Consider the following 25,280-nt stretch of genomic DNA (forward strand, 5'->3'; position numbering starts at 1 on the left):
CCGGTTCGCCCCGGTGCAGCCCGGTCGGGCTCGGTTCCGCCCGGTTCCGTTCTCTTCGGCCCGGTCCCGCTCGGCTCGGCCCGGTTCGGCCCCCCCCGGTGCAGCCCGGTCGGGCTCGGTTCCGCCCGGTTCCGTTCTCTTCGGCCCGGTCCCGCTCGGCTCGGCCCGGTTCGGCCCACCCCGGTGCAGCCCGGTTCGGTCCGGATGGTGCTGGCCGGGGCCCGAGCAGCGCCGTGAGCCCGCAGGTGTCCGCATGGCCCCCCGCGGGATGCGGCCCGGGAAGCCCTTCCTCCCCCCTCTCCTCGCCCTCTTCTTCCTCCTCGTCCTCCTCCTCCTCCTCGCTGCTACCGGTAAGGCTCGACCGGCACCGGGAGGGGGTGAACGGGATGGGACCCGGGACAGGGCCGGGAGCGGGACCCCGGGGTGTGGGCACCGGGAGCGGCAGCACCGGCGGCTCCGGGCTGCGAGACGGGACCGGGGGCGGGGACCGGGGCGGGGGCAGCGGCTGCCCCCCGGGCAGGGGGGGGGACCCGGTTACCCCGCGGTGGGGAATGAGAACAAGGGGGCACCGGTAGCCCCGGGGCTGCGGGACTCAATGGGGGACAGACGGGGGGACACGGGGACGGGATGCAGCGGGGAGGGACCAGCCCGGGAGAGGGGTGCGGGATGGGGCAGCGGGGTGCACACACGCGTGTGCAGCTCGGTGGGGTGCGTGCATGTATGTGCGCATATGTATGTGTGCGTGTGTTCGTGTGCACACGCGTGTTTGTGTACGTGTGAGCGCTCGCGTGTGCACCTGCGGCTCCACGCACCTGTGTCCGCGTGTGCCCGTGTGCGTGTGCCCGTGCGCGTGTGCCCGTGCGTGTGCCCGCTCCCCCCCCCCGTAGCCCCCGTGCCTCAGTTTCCCCGCGGCTGCCGGACCCGTGGGAACCGGCTGGGTGCCGCGGCGTGACGTCACCACCGGGGGGTGCTGACCCCCCCATCAACCACGTCATTCATCCCCTTGGGGTACGGGGGGGGGGGGGGTGTGTTGAATATCGGGGGCTTCGTGCAAAGAATGGGGCTGAGCCCCTCACCCCGTGTCAGGCCTGGGGGGGGGGGGGGGTGTGCGTGCACACGCGTGTGTGGGGCAGACACTTGTGTATGAAGGGGGGGGGACCCCATCTATGCCAGGGCATGTGTGTGCGGTTACACACGTGTGCCCCCCCCGGGGAGCTCCACACATGTGTTTGCCCCCCCCTCCCGGGGGGGTTTTACACGCGTGTGCACCCCAAGGCCCGAAGCGCACACGCGTGTGCGGGCACATGCCAAGGGGCAGCGCTGGGCAGCGCACACGTGTGCCTGCTTGTGCCCCCCCCCACTTTAGGACCCCCGCTCTGGGACACCCCCCCCCCACCCCCCCCAGGGGACAGGGTTCCCCCCCCCCAACCCCCCCCCCACGGTGCCGGTCTCGCAGCGGAGCCCGTCCGGGGCGTGGGGGCCGCGGGATCCGGTTGAGCCGGTTCCCGGCTCCGTTCCCACGCGCTCGGCCCCGGTGGGTGGGGACGCCCCGCGGCGGGACCTCAGCCCGCCCCGACGGCACCGGCACCAGGCTCCCCCCCCCATCCCCATCCCCATCCCCGCTTCCCTCGACGGCAGCTCCGGGACCCCCCCGCATCCCCCCCCCCTCCCGTATCCCATCGGTGCGTGCGGGGGAAACTGAGGCTGAGCGGCGGCGGCGGCGGCCGTGACTCACGGCCGGGGAGAGCCGCAATTAGTGACTGAACCCGGGCTAATTGGCGCTAATGAGGCCGGGCCCGGCGCGGGGGGCTCCGTGCGAGGCCCCGGGGCGGCGGGGGTGGGAAGCGGCCGCAAGCCCCGGCAGCGCGCGGCATCCGCGCCGTCCGGTTGTTCCGGCCCCGCCGCTTCCCGCGGCGCCGCTGGGCGGGCCCCGCACCACGCCCCGGCCCCGCACGGGCGCGGCTGCGGCTGCGTGAGCCCCGGTGTGCGAGTGCCTGCGAGCGGTGCTGAGCGTGCCCCGGGTGAGTGAGTGTGAGTGAGTGATGCTGAGGGTGCCCCTGTGTGTGAGTGAGTGATGCTGAGGGTGCCCCTGAGTGTGTGAGTGAATGTGAGTGAGTGATGCTCAGTGTGCCCCTGTGTGAGTGAGTGATGCTGAGGGTGCCCTTGTGTGTGTGTGAGTGATGCTGAGGGTGCCCCTGTGCGTGTGTGACTGATGCTGAGTGTGCTCCCATGTAAGTGAATGTGAGTGATGCTGAGTGTGCCCTTGTGTGCGTGAATGTGAGTGATGCTGAGGGTGCCCCTGAGTGTGTGAGTGAATGTGAGTGAGTGATGCTCAGTGTGCCCTTGTGTGAGTGAATGTGAGTGATGCTCAGTGTGCCCCTGTGTGAGTGATGCTGGGTGTGCCCCCGTGTGAGTGAATGTGAGTGAGTGATGCTCAGGGTGCCCCTGAGTGAGTGAGTGTGAGTGAGTGATGCTCAGTGTGCCCCTGTGTGTGTGAGTGATGCTGAATGTGCCCCTGTGTGTGTGAATGTGAGTGAGTGATGCTGAGGGTGCCCCTGTGTGTGTGTGAGTGATGCTGAGTGTGCCCTTGTGTATGTGAATGTGAGTGAGTGATGCTGAGTGTGCCCCTGTGTGTGTGTGAGTGATGCTGAGTGTGCCCTTGTGTATGTGAATGTGAGTGAGTGATGCTGAGTGTGCCCTTGTGTGTGTGAATGTGAGTGAGTGATGCTCAGTGTGCCCCTGTGTGTGTGAATGTGTGTGAGTGATGCTGAGTGTGCCCCTGCAGTGTGCCCTTGTGTGAGTGAATGTGAGTGATGCCGAATGTGCCCCTGTGCATGAATGTGAGTGATGCTGAGTGTACCCCTGTGTGAGTGAATGTGAGTGAGCAGTGCTAGGGTGCCCTTGTGTGTGTGTGAGTGATGCTGAAGGTGCCCCTGTGCATGAATGTGTGTGAGTGATGCTGACGGTGCCCCTGTGTGAGTGAATGTGAGTGATGCTGAGCATGCCCCTGTGTGTGTCAGTGATGCTGAGGGTGTCCCTGTGCATGAATGTATGAGAGTGATGCTGAGTGTGCCCCTGTGTGTGTGAGTGATGCTTAAGGTGCCCCCATGTGCAAGAGCGAGTGTGAGCAGTGCTGAGTGTGCCCCCGTGTGTGTGAGTGTGTGTGACTGATGCTCAGTGTGCCCCCGTGTGCATGAATGATGCTGAGTGTGCCCCTGAGTGTGTGAGCGAGGGAGGCTGTGCCCCTGTGTGTGTGTCTAAGCGTGCACAAGCACACGCAGGTGTAAGTGCTGGTTGGACGCGTGTCTGAGTGTGTCTGCACACGCATGAGCATGCCTAAGTGCATACAGCACCATGCACCCGGGCGTGAGGAGCATGTGTGAGCGCTCCCGAGCCCTTCCCATCCTGCACACATATGTGTGAGCATGTCCAAGCGTGTGTAAGGACGTCCAAGCGTGCTCGAGCACGCAGGAGGGTGCCTGAACACGCAGGAGCACGCCTGTACGTGTGCAAGACATGTTAGCGTGTGTCATGCGTGTGAGCGCACATCCAGTCACAAGCGTGCGTGCCTCCACGTGTGCGTGTGCGTGTCTGCATGCGAGTGCGTGCAAAGCGTGCCCAAGCGCACACGTGTCCAAGCGTGCCCAAACGCCCTTGCGCGGACACGCGTGTGCGAGCGTGTCTGCATGCGAGTGTGTGCAAAGCGTGCCCAAGCGCACACGTGTCCAAGCGTGCCCAAATGCCCCTGCGCGGACACGCGTGTGCAAGTGTGTCTGCATGCGAGTGCGTGCAAAGCGTGCCCAAGTGCACACGTGTCCAAGCGTGCCCAAACACCCTTGCGCGGACACGCGTGTGCGTGTGCGTGTCTGCATGCGAGTGCGTGCAAAGCGTGCCCAAGTGCACACGTGTCCAAGCGTGCCCAAACGCCCTTTCGCGGACACGCGTGTGCGTGTGCGTGTCTGCATGCGAGTGCGTGCAAAGCGTGCCCAAGCACACACGTGTCCAAGCGTGCCCCAACGCCCTTGCGCGGACACGCGTGTGCAAGCGTGTCTGCATGCGAGTGCGTGCAAAGCGTGCCCAAGCGCACACGTGTCCAAGCGTGCCCAAACGCCCTTGCGCGGACACGCGTGTGCGAGTGTGTCTGCATGCGAGTGCGTGCAAAGCGTGCCCAAGCACACACGTGTCCAAGCGTGCCCAAGCGCCCTTGCGCGCACACGCGTGTGCAAGCGTGTCTGCATGTGAGTGCGTGCAAAGCGTGCCCAAGCGCACACGTGTCCAAGCGTGCCCAAATGCCCTTGCACGGACACGCGTGTGCGTGTGCGTGTCTGCATGCGAGTGCGTGCAAAGCGTGCCCAAGCGCACACGTGTCCAAGCGTGCCCAAACGCCCTTGCGCGCACACGCGTGTGCGTGTGCGTCTGCATGCGAGTGCGTGCAAAGCGTGCCCAAGCGCACACGTGTCCAAGCACAAGTGTGCATGAGCGTGCCCAAACGCCCTTGCGCGCACACGCGTGTGCAAGCGTGTCCAAGCGTGTGCGAGCGTGCCCGTGCCCTGGCAGGCCGCGCCGGCGTGGTGGAGGTGCAGCGCAGCGTGACGGCGGTGCTGGGCCAGGACGTGGTGCTGCCGTGCCGGTACCGGGCGCAGGAGCAGGAGCAGGTGGTGCAGGTGACGTGGCTGAAGCGGGGCCCCGGCGGGAGCAGCGCCGAGGTGGCCGTGCTCAACCGGGAGCACGGGGAGCACGTGCAGGAGCCGTACGGCGGGCGCGTGCTGCGGAGGGCGGGAGGGCCGCTGGAGGACGGAGCCATCGTCCTGCGCAACGCGGTGCAGGGGGACGAGGGTGACTACGAGTGTCACCTCATCACCTTCCCCATGGGCAGCTTCGAGGGGCGCCTCACGCTCAAGGTGCTGGGTGAGTGCACGGGGCACGGGTGATGGGCATAGGGGGACAGGTAATGGGCATGGGGTGATGGGGAATGGGCATGGGGTGATGGGCATAGGGTGATGGCCATAGGGTGATTGGTGACGGGCATAGGGTGATGGGCAATGGGCATAGGGTGATGGTCATAGGGTGATGGGGAATGGGTGATGGCCATAGGGTGATTGGTGATGGGCATACAGTGATGGGGAATGGGCATGGGGTGATGGTCATAGGGTGATTGGCAATGGGGATGGCCATAGGGTGATTGGTGATGGACAGTGGGTGGTGGCCATAGGGTGATTGGTGATGGTCATAGGGTGATAGGGAATGGGTGATGGCCATAGGGTGATTGGTGATGGGCAATGGGTGATAGGCAACGGGTGATGGCCATAGGGTGATTGGTGATGGGCAATGGGTGATGGCCATAGGGTGATTGGTGATGAGCATATGGTGATGGGCAATGGGGATGGCCATAGGGTGATTGGTGATGGGCAATGGGCATGGGGTGATGGTCATAGGGTGATTGGTGATAGGTATGGGATGATGGGCAATGGGCACGGGGTGATGGTCATAGAGTGATAGGGAATGGGTCATGTCCTTAGGGTGATGGGTAATAGGCATAGAGTGATGGGCAATGGGCATGGGGTGATGGTCATAGGGTGATAGGCAATGGGTGATGGCTGTAGGGTAACTGGTGATGGGCATAGGGTGATGGGCAATGGGCATGGGGTGATGGTCGCAAGGTGATAGGTGACAAGAACAGTATGATAAGTATGGGGTGATGGGGAAGGGGCAATGAAGTGAGAGGCAATGGGTGATGGGCATGGAGTGATCAGCTTGGGATGATGGGCAATGGGCATGGGGTAATGGTCATGGGGTGATAGGCAATGGGTGATGGCCATAGGGTGATTGGTGATGGGCATAGGGTCATGGGCAATGGATGATGGCCATAGGGTGATTGGTGTTGGGTGTAGTGTGATGGGCAGTAGGTGATGAGTGATGGCCATAGAGTGATTGGTGTTGGGTGTAGGGTGATGGGTAATGGGCATAGGGTGATTGGCCCTGAATGATGGGCAGTGGCCATAGGGTGATGGGTGACAAAAGAAGGGTGATGGGTGTAGGGTGACGGGCAATGGACAGCGGAGTGACGACCATAAGGCAATGAGGCACTGCTGTGGGGTAGTGGTAATCGGGTGACGGGCAATGGGCATGCAGTGACAGGGCAATGGCTGTGGGGCAGTGGGATGGTGGGCATGGGGCAATGCAGCAGTGTCCATGGGGCGCAGCAGCACCGGCGCTGGGGCCCGTGGCTCCGCAGTCACCGCCTCACGGTGGCACCGGTGCCGCCGCAGTGCCGCCGCTGCCCATCCTGAACCCGGGGCCACCGTTGGAGGAGGGTCAAGGCCGGACGCTGGCGGCCTCGTGCACGGCCGAGGGCAGCCCCGTGCCCTCGGTGCGCTGGGAGACCGAGGTGCGCGGCACCAACGCCACGCGGCGGTCGGAGCACGCCCGCTCCGCATCCGTCACCAGCGAGTTCTTCCTGGTGCCCGGGCGCAGCATGAACGGGAAGAGCCTCACGTGCGTGGTGGAGCACCCGGGCCTGCGCCACGAGAAGAGGATCACGCACGTCCTCAGCGTCGCCTGTGGGCACCGGGGCAAGGGGGACACGGGGGGTGCTGGGGATACGGGGGGCATTGGGGCGCGATGGGAACTGGGGATCTGGGGGGCACTGGGACATAGGAGGCATTGAGGACAGAATGGGCATCGGGGACATGGAGGGTACTGGGGACATGGGGCATTGGGGCATGATGGGAACTGGGGACATGGAGGGTGTTGGGGATGTGATGGGCACTGGGGATTTGGGGGCACTGGGATAAAGGGGGCATTGAGGACACAATGGGCATCGGGGACATGGGGGACATTGAGGATGAAATGGGCATCTGGGACATGGAGGGTGCTGGGGACACAGGGCATTGGGGCATGATGGGAACTGGGGACATGGAGGATGTTGGGGACGTGATGGGCACTGGGGATTTAGGGGCACTGGGACATAGGGGGCATTGAGGACACAATGGGCATTGGGGACATGGAGGGTACTGGGGACATGGGGCATTGGGGCATGATGGGAACTGGGGACATGGAGGATGTTGGGGATGTGATGGGCACTGGGGATCTGGGGGGCACTGGGATATAGGGGGCACTGAGGACACAATGGGTATTGGGGACATGGGGGATATTGAGGATGAAATGGGCATTGGGGACATGGAGGGTGCTGGGGATATGGGGGGCATTGGGGCATGATGGAACTGGGGACATGGAGGATGTGGGGGACGTGATGAGCACTGGGGATCTGGGGGGCACTGGGACATAGGGGGCATTGAGGACACAATGGGTATTGGGGACATGGAGGGTGCTGGGGACACGGGGGGCACTGGGGCATGATGGGAACTGGGGACATGGAGGGTGTGGGGGACGTGATGGGCACTGGGGATCTGGGGGGCACTGGGATATAGGGGGCATCGAGGACACAATGGGCATCGGGGACATGGGGGACATTGAGGATGAAATGGGCATTGGGGACATGACAAGGCATTGGGGACAATGGGTGGCATTGGGGATGTGAGAGAGGTTGAGGACGAAATGGGCACTGGGGACATGATAAGCATTGGGGACAATGGGTGACACTGGGGACATGATAGGCATTGGGGACGAAATGGGCGTTGGGGACATGATAGGCATTGGGGACAATGGGTGGCACTGGGGACATGAGGGATTTTGAGGACAATGGGTGGCATTGGGGACATGACAGGCATTGGGGACAATGGGCAGCACTGGGGACATGAAGGACATTGAGGGTCATGCAGGCCATGGGACGGATGCAGGGCACATTTGGGATGTGGAGAGCACAGGGAACACCGAGGGGACAGGGACCCGGTGACCATGGGGGATACTGAGGAGCATGGAGGATGCTGGGGACAGTGAGGGCCGTTGGGACACGGGGTGCATTGAGGGACGTGGGAGACACGGGGGTGCAGTGGGGGGGGGACGGGACGGGACCGGACGGGGCCGGGGCTGCCCCCTCACGGCCGCTGTCCGCAGACCTCTCGGACGCGTCGGTGCTGGGGCACACGGAGGAGTGGCAGGAGGGGATGGAGGGGGCGGCGCTGACCTGCCTGGGGGACGGCAACCCCCCCCCCACCTACAACTGGACGCGGTGAGGACCTCCCCCTTGTGTCCCCCCCCCCCCCCTTTTCCGTTATCCCGGCCCCTGCCCGGTTCGTGTCCCCGCTGCGGCCGGGGCTCGGTCCTGTCCCTGCTGTGTGCCCCTGCCCGCGCTGGGGTCCCGGGGCACGTCCCTGCTTTACCCATGTCCCCCATGTCCCTGCTGTGTCCCTGCTATGTCCCTGCTGTGTCCCCCATGTCCCTGCTATGTCCCTGCTATGTCCCATGTCCCTGCTGTGTCCCTGCTGTGTCCCTGCTATGTCCCTGCTGTGTCCCCCATGTCCCTGCTATGTCCCTGCTATGTCCCATGTCCCTGCTATGTCCCTGCTGTGTCCCTGCTATGTCCCTGCTGTGTCCCCCATGTCCCTGCTGTGTCCTCTGCTTGTATCCGTGTCCCTGCTATGTCCCTGCTGTGTCCCTGCTATGTCCCATGTCCCTTCTGTGTCCTCCGCTTGTATCCATGTCCCTGCTATGTCCCACATGTCCCTGCTATGTCCCTGCTATGTCCCTGCTATGTCCCATGTCCCTGCTGTGTCCCTGCCATGTCCTGTGTCCTGCTTGTATCCTGACTGTGTCCCATGTCCCTGCCCTGTCCCATCCTTGTGCCCATGTCCCTGCTGTGTCCTCTGCTTGTGTCCCTGTCCTGGTCATGTCCTGACTGTGTCCCATGTCCCTGCTGTATCCCTGCTGTGTCCCATGTCTTTGCTGTGTCCTCTGCTTGTGTCCATGTCCTGGTCATGTCCTGACTGTGTCCAATGTCCCTGCCATGTCCCTGCTATGTCCCTGCCATGTCCCCCATGTCCCTGCCATGTCCCATGTCCTTGTTGTGTCCTGACTGTGTCCCATGTCCCTGCCATGTCCCTGCTATGTCCCTGCCATGTCCCCCATGTCCCTGCCATGTCCCTGCCATGTCACCCATGTCCAAGCCATGTCCCTTCCTTGTGCCCATGTCCCCCATGTCTCTGCTGTGTCCCTGCCGTGTCCCCTTACTTGTGCCCATGTCCCTGCCATGTCACCCATGTCCAAGTCATGTCCCCTCCTTGTGCCCATGTCCCTGCCATGTCCCCCCAGCCTGTGCCGCATCCCCCCCCCACTGTCCCCTGTGCCCATGTCCCTGCCATGTCCCCCATGTCCCTGCTGTGTCCCTGTCCTGGTCATGTCCTGACTGTGTCCCATGTCCCTGCCATGTCCCCCATGTCCAAGTCATGTACCTTCCTTGTGCCCATGTCCCCCATGTCTCTGCTGTGTCCCTGCTGTGTCCCTCTCCTGGTTGTGTCCTGTGTCCCATGTCCCCTATGTCCCTGCTGTATCCCTGCCATGTCCCCCATGTCCCTGCTGTGTCCTCTGTTTGTGCCCATGTCCTCGTTGTGTCCTGACTGTGTCCCATGTCCCTGCCCTGTCCCCTCCTTGTGCCCACGTCCCTGCCCTGTCCCCTGCCCGCTCCTGGCCGTGTCCCCGCCGCCCTGCCCTGCCCTGCCCTGCCCTGCCCAGGCGTGCCCGTGCCCGCACCGGTGCCGAGCGCCGCGGCGGCGGCTGCTGCTGGTGCAGTGCCCGGACAAGCCCGGCCGGGGCCGGGGCAGGGCGGCAGCCGTGGGAACCGGCAGCGCCGGCTTTGATGGCGGCAGCACCGCCCTGCGCCGCCCGGGCTCGCCGCGGGCTCCGGGGGTGCCGCCGGTGCCGGGGGTGACGATGGCGCTGATGGGGACGGTGCTGCCAGTGCTGATGGGGCCGGTGGTGCCGGTGCCGGTGGTGCCAGTGCTGATGGGGCTGGTGCTGATGGTGCTGGTGCTGCCACTGCTGGTGGGGCTGGTGTCGATGGTGCCAATGGTGCTGATGGTGCTGTTGGTGCTGATGGTGCTGGTGCTGATGGTGCCAATGGTGCTGATGGGGCTGGTGCCGCCAGTGCTGATGGGGCTGGTGTCAATGGTGCTGATGGTGCCGATGGCGCTGATGGGGCCGGTGCTGCCAGTGCTGATGGGGCCGATGGTGCCGGTGCTGGTGGGGCCGGTGCTGATGGTGCCGGTGGCGCTGATGGGGCTGGTGCTGCTGGCGCTGATGGGGCTGGTGTCGATCGTGCCGGTGCCGGTGGTGCCAGTGCTGATGGGGCTGGTGTCGATGGTGTCGGTGCTGATGGTGCTGATGGTGCCGGTGCTGCCAGTGCTGATGGGGCTGGTGTCGGTGCCACCAGTGCTGATGGGGCTGGTGCTAATGGTGCCAATGCCAATGGCGCTGATGGGGCCGGTGCCACCAGTGCTGATGGGGCTGGTGTCGATGGTACCAATGGTGCTGATGGTGCTGGTGCCGGTGGTGCCAGTGCTGATGGGGCTGGAGCCGATGGTGCCGGTGCTGATGGTGCCGATGCTGCTGATGGTGCCATTGCCATCAGTGCTGATGGTGCCAATGGTGCAGGTGCCACCGGTGCTAATGGTGTCAGTGCCACCAGTGCCAATGGTGCTGGTGGTGCCGATGGTGCCGGTGCCAATGGTGCTGACGGTGCTGGGTGCCGCAGGTTGGACGCGCCGCTGCCCGCCGGCGTGCGGGTGAAGGGGGACACCCTCATCTTCCAGCGGCCGCTGGCCGTGGCCGACGCCGGGGATTACATTTGCCACGTGTCCAACCGCGTGGCTGCCAAGGAGGCGAGGGCCAACGTCAGCATCAGGAGCAGGGTGGCCGGTGGGTGCCCCTCGCCCCTCCGTTCCCTCCCTTTCCCACCCATCCCATCCTCACCCACCCATCGGCGACTCAGCCACCCACCCCTTTACTCATGTGCTCATGTACTCACCACCCATCCCGTCCGTCTGTCTGCTCAGCTCCCTCTCCATCCATCCCCCCGGCACCTCTCGCTCTCCACCCATTGCTCATCCACCTTCCCATCCGTTCATTTACTCAGCCATCAGCCAGTCCATCCGTGCATGCATCCATGGGCATCCATCTGTTGGTGGATGGACTCATCTGCACATCCATCCATGGGCTCACCCACACATCAACTTGTCCGTCTATTCACATATTTGTCCGTCCATCCATCCATCATCCATCCATCCTCTGTCTATCCATCCATCCATCCATCCACTCACCCATCCATCCATCCATCCATCCACCCATCCATCATCCATCCATCCATCCATCCATCATCCATCCATCCATCCATCCATCCACCCATCCACCCATCCATCCATCCATCCATCATCCACCCATCCATCATCCATCCATCCATCCATCCATCCATCCATCCATCAATCATCCATCCACCCATTCATCCACCCACCCATCCATCCATCCATCCATCCATCATCCATCATCCATCATCCATCTATCCCTCCATCCATCATCCATCCATCCATCCATCCACCCATCCATCCACCATCCATCCATCATCCATCCATCCATCCATCCATCCATCCATCCATCCATTATCCATCCATCCATCCATCCATCCATCACCCCATCCATCCATGGGTGCATCTACTCATCCATCCTTCTCTCCATGATGGACTCCCCTCCACCCACCCATCCATCCATGGACTCATCCATCCACCCATCCATCATCCACCCATCCATCATCCATCCATCCATTCATCCATCACCCCATCCATCCATCCATCATCCATCCATCCATCCATCATCCATCATCCATCCATCCATCCATCCACCCATCCATCCACCATCCATCCATCCATCCATCCATCCATCCATCCATCCATCCATCATCCATCATCCATCCATCCATCCATCCACCCATCCATCCATCCATCATCCATCCATCATCCATCATCCATCCATCATCCATCATCCACCCATCCATCCATCATCCATCCATCATCCATCATCCATCATCCATCCATCATCCACCCATCCATCCATCCATCCATTATCCACCCATCCATCCACCATCCATCCATCCATGGGTGCATCTACTCCTTCTCTCCATGATGGATTCATCCCTCCACCCACCCATCCACCCATCCATTATCCCCTTCCATTCACTCCCATCTCCTCCCCACCGCGGTGTCCCGCAGACGATGAGGTGCGGAAGGTGGACCTGGTCTCGGCCTCGGTGGTGGTGGTCGGGGTCATCGCCGCCGTCCTGCTCTGCGTCCTCGTCGTCGTCGTCGTCGTCATGACCCTCTACCACAAGCGCAAGACCAAGCGCATCTCCGAGAAGTAGTAAGAGCTGGGGTTGAATGGGGGGGGCCATGGGGGGAAATGGGGTGATGGGGGGGACACACACACAGGGGGCTGGTGCTGAGCATCCCCCCCATGTCCCCAGTGAGGAGGAGCTGACCCTCACCCGGGAGAACTCCATTCGCCGCCTGCACTCGAGCCACAGCACGGACACACGCACCCAGGTGATGCAGGGGGTTTGGGGGGGCTGTGGGTCATGGGGGGGGACCCAAGGAATTGAGGCTGGGGTACTTTGGGGGTGATGGGTGGTTGTGAGCCCAAGGGTGCTCTGGGTGATGGGATCACTGCGGCAAAGGGTGCCGGGGATCCAGGGGGCTGGGTTTGGAGGTTTGGGAGGAAGGGAAGCGGGGAGTGGGGTGTCCATGGGCTGGTCCATGGGGTGTCCTTGGGGCCAGTCCATGCGGTGTCCATGGGGCTGCTCAATGGGGTGTCCTTGGGGCCGGTCCATGGGGTGTCCTTGGGGCCGGTCCATGGGGTGTCCATGGGGCCAGTCCATGGGGTGTCCATGGGGCCGGTCCATGGGGTGTCCTTGGGGCCGGTCCATGGGGTGTCCATGGGGCCAGTACATTGGGTGTCAATGGGGCTGCTCAATGGGGTGTCCTTGGGGCTGGTCCATGGGGTGTCAGTGGAGCTGCTCCATGAGGTATCCATGAGGCTGGTCCATGGGGTGTCAGTGGGGCTGCTCCATGGAGTGTCAGTGGGGCTGTTGAATGGGGTGTCCTTGGGGCCGGTCCATGGGGTGCCCATGGAGCCAGTCCATGGGGTATCAGTGGAGCTGCTCCATGAGGTATCCATGCAGCTGGTCCATGGGGTGTCAGTGGGGCTGCTTCATGGGGTGTCAAGGGGGCTGCTCCATGGGGCCAGTCCATGGGGTGTCCATGGGGTGTCAATGGAGCTGCTCCATGGGGTGTCAATGGGGCCGGTCCATGGGATGTCCATGGGGCTGCTCCATGGGATGTCAGTGGTGCTGCTCCATGGGGTGTCCATGGGATGTCAATGGGGCCGGTCCATGGGGTGTCAGTGGGGCTGCTCCATGGGGTGTCCATGGGGTGTCCATGGGGTGTCCATGGGGTGTCCATGGGGTGTCCATGGGGTGTCCATGGGGTGTCCATGGGGTGTCCATGGGGTGTCCATGGGGTGCTGGCTCTAACGGGGCTCTTGCAGCTGGAGGAGACGCTGCAGCTGCGGGCAGAGAGCCGCCAGGGCAGCCTGCGGGGGGACAGCCTGAGGGGGGACAGCCTGAGGGGCACCAGCATCTGCTCTGCCATGGTGAGCACTGGGGGGCTATGGGGGGGGTATGGGTGGCTATGGGAGGGTTATGGGTGGCTATGGGGGGGTTATGGGTAACTATGGGGGGGTTATGGGGGTGTTATGGGTGGCTATGGGGGGTTTATGGGTGACTATGGGGGGTAATGGGTGGCTGGGGGGGGTTATGGGTGACTATGGGTGGTTATGGGTGACTATGGGAGGGTTATGGGTGCCTATGGGGTGGTTATGGGTGGCTATGGGTGGCTATGGGAGGGTTATGGGTGGCTATGGGGGGGTTATGGGTGGCTATGGGGGGTTATGGGTGGCAATGGGGGGGTTATGGGTGGCTATGGGGGGGTTATGGGTGACTATGGGGGTGTTATGGGTGGCTATGGGGGGTTATGGGTGTCTATGGGTGGCTATGGGGGTGGGGGTATGGGTGTCTATGGGTGGCTATGGGGGGGTATGGGTGTCTATGGGTGGCTATGGGGGGTTATGGGTGGTATTGGGGGGGTATGGGGGGTTATGGGTGGCTATGGGGGGTTATGGGTGTCTATGGGTGGCTATGGGGGGTTATGGGTGTCTATGGGTGGCTATGGGGATTATGGGGGGTTATGGGTGTCTATGGGTGGCTATGGGGGGTTATGGGGGGTTATGGGTGGCTATGGGGGTTATGGGTGTCTATGGGTGGCTATGGGGGTTATAAGCACTTGGGGGGTCTTTAGGGTTCCCAACTCATGGCTGCAGCTCTCAGCACAAGCCCTGCACCCCCCCACGGGTGCCCCCCCCAGCCCCTTCCACGGGTGCAAACCGCACCTGGGGGTACCCGAACCCCTCCACGCGTGTGACCCCCCCCCCCCCCCGTGATGCGCAGAGCGAGGAGCCCGAGGGCCGCAGTTACTCCACGCTCTCAACCGTGCGGGAGATCGAGACCCAGACCGAGGTCCCTGCGGCGCCGGCGGCGGGGAAGGAGCCCAAGGAGGAGGAGGAGGAGGGGGGGGGGCGCGGCGGCGAGGACCCCATCAAGCAGGCCATGACTCACTTCGTGCAGGAGAACGGGATGCTCCAGGCCAAGCCCACCACCAACGGCATCTACATCAACGGCCGCGGGCACCTCGTGTGAGCCGCTGCGCATCGAAGGGGTTCGGGGTGGTTTTTGGGGGGGGGGGGGTCACCCCGTTTATGGGACCCCCCCCCCCCGCCCCCCCCCCCCCCTGCGGGCACAGGGTGAGGGACAGGCTCCGTGCGCAGCCCTGCCTGCGGGCACAGCGATGGGGGGGGGCGAGGAGGGGACAGAGGCACCGGCACCCCCCCCCCCCGCACCCCCCAAGGACAGGGGCAGGAGCCCCCCGACCCCCCCCCCCCACGGACTTTGGGCCGGCTCCTGCTTTGCGGGCGGCACTTGGGGAGCTTCCGTCCCCTCACCCCCACCCCAAAACCCCGGACCCCCCAACATTACCCCTCCTCCCCCCAGCCCCAGACCCCCCCTTCGGCAGCCCCCGTGGGGGTCCCCCATGTGTGGGGCTGGTGATGGGGGTCCCCGGGACGCGTGTCCCCGTGTACAGACCCTGTATAGGACGGGGCCCCCCCCGCTGCTGCGGCCCCGCTTGTAAATAAACCCCTGCGGGCCTTGGGACCCCCGTGTGCGGTGCATGGGTGCGGGCACGTGGGAGTGTGCACGAGTGGGTGCACGTGTGGCATAAACATGCACACGTATGGCACAAGCATGCTCACGTATGGCACAAGCGTGTGCAAGCGTGCTCATGTATGGCACAAGTGTGTGCAAGCGCGTGCATGTATGGCACACGGACATGCTGAGAGCGGGGACATGTATGGCACAAGCGTGCATAAGCACGCACACGTATGGCACAAGCGTGTGCAAGCGTGCTCATGTATGGCACAAGTGTGTGCAAGCGCGTGCATGTATGGCACAAGCACATGCTGGGAGTGGGCACATGTATGGCAGAAGCGTGCACAAGTGTGCACACGTATGGCACAAGCGTGCGCAAGCACGCACACGTATGGCACAAGTGTGCACAAGCATGCTCACGTATGGCACAAGTGTGCACAAGTGCGCACACATATGGCACAACCATGCACAAGCATGCTCACGTATGGCACAAGCATGCACAAGTGCACTCATGTATGGCACAAGTGTGCACAAGCATGCTCACGTATGGCACAAGTGTGCACAAGTGCGCAAACATATGGCACAAGTGTGCACACATATGGCACAAGCATGCACAAGCATGCTCACGTATGGCACAAGCATGCACAAGCGTGCTCACGTATGGCACAAGCGTGCACAAGTGCACTCATGTATGGCACAAGCGTGTGCAAGTGTGCTCACGTATGGCACAAGCGTGCACAAGTGCACTCATGTATGGCACAAGCGTGTGCAAGCGTGCTCACGTATGGCACAAGAGTGCACAAGTGCACTCACGTATGGCACAAGCGTGCACAAGTGCACTCATGTATGGCACAAGCGTGTGCAAGCGTGCTCACGTATGGCACAAGAGTGCACAAGTGCACTCACGTATGGCACAAGCGTGTGCAAGCGTGCTCACGTATGGCACAAGCGTGCACAAGCGCACCCTGGTGCACAAGGAGCAGGAGTGCCCGGAGCCCACCTGGGTGCCCCGGAGCACATGTGAGCACACAGGAGCACATGCATGTGTGCATGAGCAGCACCAGCACCGGGACAAGCACATCTGGTGTGTGCTGGAGCGTGCGCAAGCACCAACATGAGAGCACCCAAGTGCTGGTGCAAGCACAAGCGTTGGCGTGCACTGGTGCGCGTTGGTGAGCATGGGTGCACACACAGCATGGGTGCACACACAGCATGGGTGCACACACAGCATGGGTGCACACACAGCATCGGTGCACACACAACATTTGTGATCATGGGTGCACATGCAATGTTGGTGCTCGCTGGCGATTGCTGGTGTGTACACACATTGGTGCACACACAACATTCGTGATCATTGGTGCACACACAATTGGTGGTGTTGGTGACCATTGATGCACACACAGTGTTGGTGCTCACTGGTGAGCGTAGGCGCACACATGACATCGGTGCTCACACAAGCATTGGTCATCACCGGTGCATGTGCAATGTTGGTGCTCACTGGTGAGTGTTGGTGCACACACAACATTGGTGCACACACAAGCGTCGGTGATCATTGGTGCACTCACAACATTGGTGCTCACTGGTGGTTGTTGGTGCACACACAAGTGTTGGTGATCGTTGGTGCACTCACAGCATTGGTGCTTGGTGGTGATCATTGGTGTACACACAAGTGTTGGAGATCATTGGTGCACACACAATGTTGGTGCTCAATGGTGCTCACTGGTGCACTCACAACGTTGGTGCTCACTGGTGAGTGTTGGTGCACACACAAGTGTCGGTGATCACTGGTGCACTCACAAGGTTGGTGCGCACACGACATTGGTGCACTCACAAGTGTTGCTGATCATTGGTGATTGCTGGTGCACACATGACATTGGTGCACTCACGTTGGTGCACTCATGACATTGGTGCACACACGACCTTGGTGCACACACAATGTTGGTGCACATATGACATTGGTGCTCACACACGGCATTGGTGCACACATGACATTGGTGCACACACGACATTGGTGATCATTGGTGCACAGATGACCTTGGTGCACACATAACATTAGTGCACTCACGACACTGGTGCACACACGACATTGGTGCACACACGACATTGGTGCACTCATGGCATTGGTGCACACATGACATTGGTGATCATCGGTGCACTCATGACCTTGGTGCACACACGACATTGGTGCACACACAACCTTGGTGATCACTGGCGCACACACCACATTGGTGCACACACGACCTTGGTGCACACACAACGTTGGTGCACTCACGACACTGGTGCACACAACGCAGGTGATCACTGGCGCACACATGACACTGGTGCACCCACGATGCTGTTGATGACTGGTGCGCACATGACATTGTACACACATGACACTGGTGCACACATGACATTGGTGCACTCATGACATTGGTGCACTCATGACATTGGTGCACTCATGACATTGGCGATCCTTGGTGCAAACACGGCATTGGTGCACTCATTACATTGGTGCACACACGACCTTGGTGCTCACACGTTGGTGCACGCATGACCTTGGTGCACACATGACGTTGGTGATCACTGGTGCAAACACGGCATTGGTGCACTCATGACCTTGGTGCACTCACGACACTGGTGCACACATGACATTGGTGCACTCATGACACTGGTGCACACATGACGTTGGTGATCATTGGTGCACACACGACACTGGTGCACACACGATGCTGTTGATGATTGGCGCACAGATGACACTGGTGCACACATGACATTGGTGCACACACGACACTGGTGCACACACAATGCTGGTGATGACTGGCGCACAGATGACACTGGTGCACCCACACCGTTGGTTCTCGCTGGTGAGATAACCCACACCGTTGGTCTCGCTTGGTGCACACATGACACTGGTGCACACATGACATTGATGCACTCATGACACTGGTGCACACACAATGCTGGTGATGACTGGCGCACACATCACATTGGTGCACACATGACATTGGTGCACACACGACACTGGTGCACTCATGACACTGGTGCACACACAATGCTGGTGATCACTGGCGCACAGATGACACTGGTGCACACACGATGCTGGTGATGATTGGCGCACACATGACACTGGTGCACCCACACCGTTGGTTCTCGCTGGCGCTCGTTGGCTGTGGTTTGGAGGTGCCGGGAGCAGGAAGCTCCTCGCAGGCAGCCACCACCTCCCTGCTGCGCCCCGCAGCCGGCAGAGGCCTCGCGCTTCCCCCGGCCCCGGCACTTCCTCCCCGGGTGCTTCCGCCCGCAGCGCCCCGGGCGCGGCACCGGTGCTGGCCATGGGCAGGGGCTGATGGCGGCCATGTCCCGGCACAAGGCGAGGCGCAAGGGCGGTGCCCGCGAGCGGGTCTTCGGCTGCGACCTCCTGCAGCTGCTGCAGCGCTCGGGGCAGGAGGGTGAGCACCGGGGCCGGGGGTACCGGGGGTACCGGGGGCACCGGGGGTGCCAGGGCTGGGTCTCACCGCGGTTGCGCCACCGGTGCTGGGGCAGCGCCGCAATCGGGTGCTTCCGGTGAGGCCCCTTTGAGGTTTGGGGGTCCTGGAGTGGTCCAGGGGGGGCCGGGGATGGGGGTCTGAGGGGTGATGGGGCCTGGTGCTTGCCCCCCCCCCATCCAGTGCCGCAGGTGCTGAGGAGCTGCACCGAGTTCGTGGAGCAGCACGGGGTGGTGGATGGGATCTACCGGCTCTCCGGGGTGTCCTCCAACATCCAGCGGCTGCGGTGAGCGGGGCCGGACGGGACGGGGATGGGGATGGAGCGGGGGGAGAAAGGGTGGAGATGATGGGGAAAGGGTGGAGCTGGAGACAAGGGTGGATGGGGTGGAGACAGGAAGAGATGGGATGGAGATGATGGGGACAGGAAGAGATGGGATGGAGATGATGGGGACAGGAAGAGACGGGATGGAGATGATGGGGACAGGAAGAGACGGGATGGAGATGATGGAGACAAGGGTGGATGGGATGGAGATGATGGGGACAGGAAGAGATGGGATGGAGAGGATGGGGACAGGAGTGGAGGGGATGGAGCTGGAGCAGTTGGGATGGAGATGATGGAGAAAGGATGGAGCTGGAGACAAGGGTGGATGGGATGGAGAGGATGGAGACAGGAAGAGATGGGATGGAGATGATGGGGACAGGAAGAGATGGGGTGAAGAGGACGGGGACAGGAGTGGAGGGGATGGAGCTGGAGCAGTTGGGATGGAGGTGATGGGGAAAGGGTGGAGATGGAGACAAGGGTGGATGGGATGGAGATGATGGAGACAGGAAGAGATGGGATGGAGATGATGGGGACGGGAGCAGAGGGGATGGAGCTGGGGGAATTGGGATGGAGATGATGGGGAAAGGATGGAGCTGGAGACAAAGGTGGATGGGATGGAGATGATGAAGAAATCATGGAGATGATGGAGACAGGCACAATGGCAGATGGGGTGGAGCTGGAGCAGTTGGGATGGAGATGATGGAGAAAGGATGGAGATAAAGGGTTGGAGATCGGAGGGAGCCAGGATGGAGCCGGAGACTGGACTGGGTCAAACAGACGGGAATGGGATGGAGCTGGGAGCTGGAAGGAGGCAGACGGGGACACGGGAGCACGTGGATGCTGGTGGGATGAGACAGGAGGAAGCGGGAATGCAGGGGGAGGGTGATGGGGATGGGGCCAGGGCAGGAGCCAACCCAGACCCATCCCCGTGGCCCGGCCCTCCCACCCCGCAGCCCCGGCTCCAGCCCTTCCCCTCCTTCCCTCTTCAGTCCCCGTTTCCTTCCCACCCCTACCGGCTCCAGGGCCTGCACTTGCCCCTTTCCCCACGCTGGCGCATCCCCCCTGGCCGTAACGGCCCCGACACCCCATAGCCACAGTGTCCCCAGCACCCCCAGTGTCCCCAGCACCCCCTGTACCCCCAGCACCCCCTGTAACCCCAGCATCCCCTGTATCCGCAGTGTCCCCAGCATCCCCTGTATCCCCAGCATCCCCTGTATCCACTGTATCCCCTGTATCCGCAGTGTCCCCAGCATCCCCTGCCATGCCCCATCCCCAGCATCCCCCAGTCCCCACCATTCCCAATGTGCCCCCATTCCCAGCATCCCCCCATGCTACCAAGGCCCTGTCTCACCAACCCAGCCCATCAGTGCTGTGCCTGCTCCCCGGCAGCCACAACAGCCCGTGGGACACCCCAGGGATGCCCCAGGGCAGCCAGAGAGGGGGATCCCCCCATCGTCATCGCATTCCCATCCCATCCCATCCCATTCTCATCCCCATCCCATCCCACCCCCATCCTCTTCCCATCCCCATCCCCTTCCCATCCCCATCCCCATTCCATTCCCATCCCCACCCCATCCCCATCCCACCCTATCCCATCCCCATCCCCATCCCATCCCCATCCCCACCCCACCCCATCCCTATCCCATCCCGATCCCATCCCCATCCCCATCCCCATCCCCATCCCATCCCCATCCCCATCCCCATCCCATCCCAACCCCATCCCCATCCCCACCCCCATCCCATCCCCATTCCCATCCCATCCCCATCCCCATCCCCATCCCATCCCATCCCCATCCCCACCCCATCCCCATCCCCATCCCATTCCCATCTCCATCCCCATCCCATCCCCATCCCATTCCCATCCCCATCCCCATCCCATCCCCATCCATTCCCCTCCCCATCCCATTCATTCCCATTCCCATCCCCATCCCATCCATTCCCCTTCCCTGTTCCCATCCCCATTCCCATTCATCCCATCCCCACCCCCATCCCCATCCCCATCCCATTCATCCCATCCCATCCCCATCCCATCCCATTCCCATCCCCATCCCCTTCCCATTCCCATCCCCATCCCATCCCATCCTATCCCCCATCCCCATCCCCATCCCATCCATCCCATCCCATCCCCATCCATCCATCCCCTTCCCATCCCCATCCCATTCCCATCCCCATCCCAATCCCCACCCCATCCATCCCCACCCATCCATCCCCATCCCACCCCATCCCCATCCCCATCCCATCCCCATTCCCATCCCACCCCATCCCCATCCCCACCCCCATCCCATCCCCATCCCCATCCCCATCCCCATCCCATCCCATCCCCACCCCCATCCCACCCCATCCCCATCCCCACCCCACCGCAGGCAGGAGTTCGAGAGCGAGCGCTGCCCGGACCTGCGCAGGGACATTTACCTGCAGGACATCCACTGCGTGAGCTCCCTGTGCAAAGCCTATTGCCGGGAGCTGCCCAACCCGCTGCTCACCTACCAGCTCTACCACAAGTTCGCTGTGAGCCCCCATCCCCAACCCGAGAGGCGGCGCTCGGTCACCTCCAAGCCGGGAGCCGGGGCTCCATCACCCGCTCCCGGTCCCCCTCAGGATGCGGTGGGCACCCAGCTGGAGGGAGCTCGCTTGGTGAAGATCAAGGAGGTGCTGAAGGAGCTGCCCGCACCCCATTATAGGTAATGGGGGGGGGGGGGGGGGTAACACAACATAGGGGGTGTTGCCCCCCGGGGTGCCGCTGTCCCTGATGCCCCCGGTGCCGCAGGACCCTGGAGTTCCTGATGCGGCACCTCCTGCGCATGGCAGCGCACAGCACCCGCACCAACATGCACGCCAGGAACCTGGCCATCGTGTGGGCCCCCAACCTGCTGCGGTGAGCGGGGTCGGGCTATGGGGATGGCACCGGGGGCATGGGGACACAAAGGGGGGGGGGGGTGACCCCGAGGATGTGACCAGGTCCAAGGAGATCGAAGCGTCGGGGTTCAACGGCACCGCGGCGTTCATGGAGGTGCGCGTCCAGTCCATTGTGGTGGAGTTCATCCTGACCCACGTGGAGCAGCTCTTTGGGGATGCTCCCCTCCAGGGTGCGTCCTATGGGGCAAATGGGGGGTGATTGGGGGGGGGGGGGAGTCCATTGGTACCTTAACAGCCTGGTCTGGTGGCAGCAGCAGCCGAGAGCCCCCAGCGGTCCCTGCTGCTGGCCGGGGGGGGGCAGCCGCCACCGTACCATGTGCCGGCGGCGCTGAGCCAGGGCGATGGCCCCCCCCCGATCCGGCCCTACCACACCATCATCGAGCTGAGCGAGCACAGGTGGGAGCAGCGCCCTATGGGGGCACGCGTGTCCTTGTGCATACATGTGTCCTTGTGCATACATGTGCCCTTGTGCACACGTGTGTCCTTGTGCATACACGTGTCCTTGTGCATACATGTGCCCTTGTGCATACGTGTGTCCTCGTGCATACATGTGTCCTCGTGCATACATGTGTCCTCGTGCACACGTGTGTCCTCGTGCACACCCCTGTCCTCGTGCATACATGTGTCCTCGTGCATACATGTGTCCTCGTGCACACGTGTCCTCATGCACTCGTATGTCCTCGTGCATACATGTGTCCTTGGGCACATGTGTTTGCTCATGCACATGTGTGTCCTTGTGCACACGCGTGTCCTCGTGCACATCTGTGTCCTCCTGCACACACACATCATGCACACCCGTGTCCTTTTGCACACATGCCTGTCCCCGTGCACACCCTGTCCTTGTGCACACGTGTCCTCATGCACAGCCATGTCCTTGTGCACACGCGTGTCCTCCTGCATACATGTGTCCTTGTGCACATGTGTGTCCCCATGCACACGCGTGTCCTCCTGCATACATGTGTCCTTGTGCACATGTGTGTCCTCCTGCATACATGTGTCCTTGTGCACATGTGTGTCCTTGTGCACACGCATGTCCCCATGCACACCGTGTCCTCCTGCATACATGTGTCCTTGTGCACACGCGTGTCCCCATGCACACGCGTGTCCTCCTGCACACACCCGTGTCGGGTCCCCGTGCCCGGCCCCGCAGGAGGAAGGGCTCCCTCAAGGCCAGGAACTGGAGATCCATTTTCCACCTGGGCCGCTCCAGCCACGAGCCCAAGCGCAAGGTGAAGGCGCCGCAGGAGCGAGGTGGGGCTGGCTCCTGCCCCCGGGGGGAGGGACCCCACGGGGGGGCTCTGGGGCCACCCCCGTTCCCCTTCCTCACCCCAGAGGCCAAGGGCGGCGCGAGGAGCCTGCGGCCGGCCAAGAGCATGGACTCGCTCAGCGCCGTGCCCCCCGGCAGCGATGGTGAGGGGAGGAGACATGGGGTGGGGATGGGGTGGGATGGGGTGGGGTGGGATTGGGTGGGATGGAATGGGACAGGATGGGATGGGATTGGATGGAGTGGGATGAGGTGAGGTGGGATGTGATGGGATGAAATGGGGTGGGATGGGATGAGATTGGGTGGGATGGGATGGAGTGGGATGGGGTGGGATGCAATGGCATGGGATGAGATGGATGGGATATGGTGGGATGCAATGGGATGGGATTGATGGGATGGAGTGGATGGGGTGTGGTGTGATGGGATGCAATGTGATGGGGTGGGATGCAATGGGATGTGATGGGGGGATGAGATGGGACGGGATGTGATGTGATGGGGTGGGATTCGATGGAGCGGGATGTGATGTGATGCAATAGGATGGGATGGGATGGGATGGATGTGATGGGATGGGATGGGATGTGATGTGATGGGATGGGATGGGGGGGATGAGATGGGATGGGATGAGATGGGGGGGATGAGTTGGGACGGGATGCAATGCGATGCAATGGGATGGGATGGGGGGGATGAGTTGGGATGGGATGAGATGTGATGCAATGGGATGTGATGGGATGGGATGTGATGCGATGTGATGCAATGGGATGGGATGGGATGGGGGGGATGCGATGTGACGCAATGGGATGGGATGGGGGGGATGAGATGGGACGGGGTGGGATGCAATGGGATGGGATGGGATGGAGGGGATGTGATGTGATGGGGTGGGATGCAATGGGACGGGATGCGATGTGATGCAATGGGATGGGATGGGGGGGATGCAGCGGACGAGCACCCGCAGAGCCCGACCGTTCCCCTCCAGGCGCAGGGGACCCTTGTCCGGAGGAGCCGCCCCCGGGGAAGCCGCCGCAGCGCCGGGAGAGCTTCGATGCGTGCCCGGTGCCCCCGGGGCGCTGCCGGGAGCCGGGCGAGGGCCGGGAGGAGCCCCCGGAGCAGGCGCAGGGCGAGGGCAGCGCCCGCTCGGAGCCCAGCACCCCCCGGGCCGGGCGCAGCCGAGCCCAGAGGGGAGCCGAGCTCCACATCTCGGTGCCTTTGTCCGTCACCGTCCCCCTGCGCATCGCAGCCAACCTGGCCCGGCTGCCCCGGGCGCTGCCCTGCCCCGATGCCGGCGGGGAGGCTCCAGAGCCGGGGCCCCCGTCCCCCGCGGCCCGGAGCCGCCTCTCCATGGAGCTCCGGGATTCCTTCGCCTTCCTGGATAGCCCCGAGCCCTGGCTGGAGGGAGCCGGGGAGGGGGAGCTGGCGCCGGGCACGGCCGGGGAGGGAGAGGGGATGGCAGGAACCGAGGACGGGATGGAGAGCGGGTGCATGAACGTGAGCGGCCAGCGGAGGGCTCGGGAGTGGGGAGGGAGGGAGGGGATTGGGATGGAGAGGGTGGGAATGGGATGGATGGGATGGGACGGACACAGTGGGGATAGAGGTGTGATGGAGGGGATGGGAATGGGATCGAAGGGACATGGATGGGATGGACACAGTGGGGATAGAGGTGTGATGGAGGGGATGGGAATGGGATGGAAGGGACAGGCATGGGATGGACACAGCGGGGATAGAGGTGTGATGGAGGGGATGGGAATGGGATCGAAGGGACATGGATGGGATGGACACAGCGGGGATAGAGGTGTGAGGGAGGGGATGGGAATGGGATGGAAGGGACATGGATGGGATGGACACAGTGGGGATAGAGGTGTGATGGAGGGGATGGGAATGGGATGGAAGGGACATGGATGGGATGGACACAGTGGGGATAGAGGTGTGATGGAGGGGATGGGAATGGGATGGAAGGGACATGGATGGGATGGACACAGTGGGGATAGAGGTGTGATGGAGGGGATGGGAATGGGATGGAAGGGACATGGATGGGATGGACACAGCGGGGATAGAGGTGTGATGGAGGGGATGGGAATGGGATGGAAGGGACATGGATGGGATGGACACAGCGGGGATAGA

At 62.5% G+C, this 25,280-nt stretch overlaps 2 protein-coding genes across 2 annotated transcripts; both read left to right on the forward strand.

The window, feature by feature from the left end:
- Positions 1 to 99: 99 nt before the first annotated feature.
- On the forward strand, positions 100 to 14,692 carry NECTIN4 (nectin cell adhesion molecule 4). Its single transcript, XM_061359666.1, has 9 exons — positions 100 to 350; positions 4,558 to 4,908; positions 6,270 to 6,560; positions 8,017 to 8,131; positions 10,649 to 10,812; positions 12,156 to 12,303; positions 12,407 to 12,485; positions 13,486 to 13,590; positions 14,444 to 14,692. The coding sequence occupies exons 1-9, from the start codon at positions 254 to 256 to the stop codon at positions 14,690 to 14,692; spliced, it is 1,599 nt and encodes a 532-aa protein (XP_061215650.1). The 5' UTR covers positions 100 to 253.
- A 3,651-nt stretch (positions 14,693 to 18,343) lies between these two features.
- On the forward strand, positions 18,344 to 24,825 carry ARHGAP30 (Rho GTPase activating protein 30). The gene is made up of 11 exons (XM_061359586.1): positions 18,344 to 18,627; positions 18,847 to 18,949; positions 21,349 to 21,493; positions 21,584 to 21,666; positions 21,753 to 21,860; positions 21,944 to 22,071; positions 22,153 to 22,297; positions 23,052 to 23,152; positions 23,234 to 23,311; positions 24,139 to 24,673; positions 24,786 to 24,825. The coding sequence occupies exons 1-11, from the start codon at positions 18,525 to 18,527 to the stop codon at positions 24,823 to 24,825; spliced, it is 1,569 nt and encodes a 522-aa protein (XP_061215570.1). The 5' UTR covers positions 18,344 to 18,524.
- The last annotated feature ends 455 nt before the right edge of the window (positions 24,826 to 25,280 follow it).

This window comes from Neopsephotus bourkii, unplaced genomic scaffold (assembly GCF_033783945.1).
Source record: "Neopsephotus bourkii isolate Nb327-2 ecotype Australia unplaced genomic scaffold, CSIRO-AGI_Nbou_v1 NB_989, whole genome shotgun sequence".
NCBI lineage: Eukaryota > Metazoa > Chordata > Aves > Psittaciformes > Psittacidae > Neopsephotus > Neopsephotus bourkii.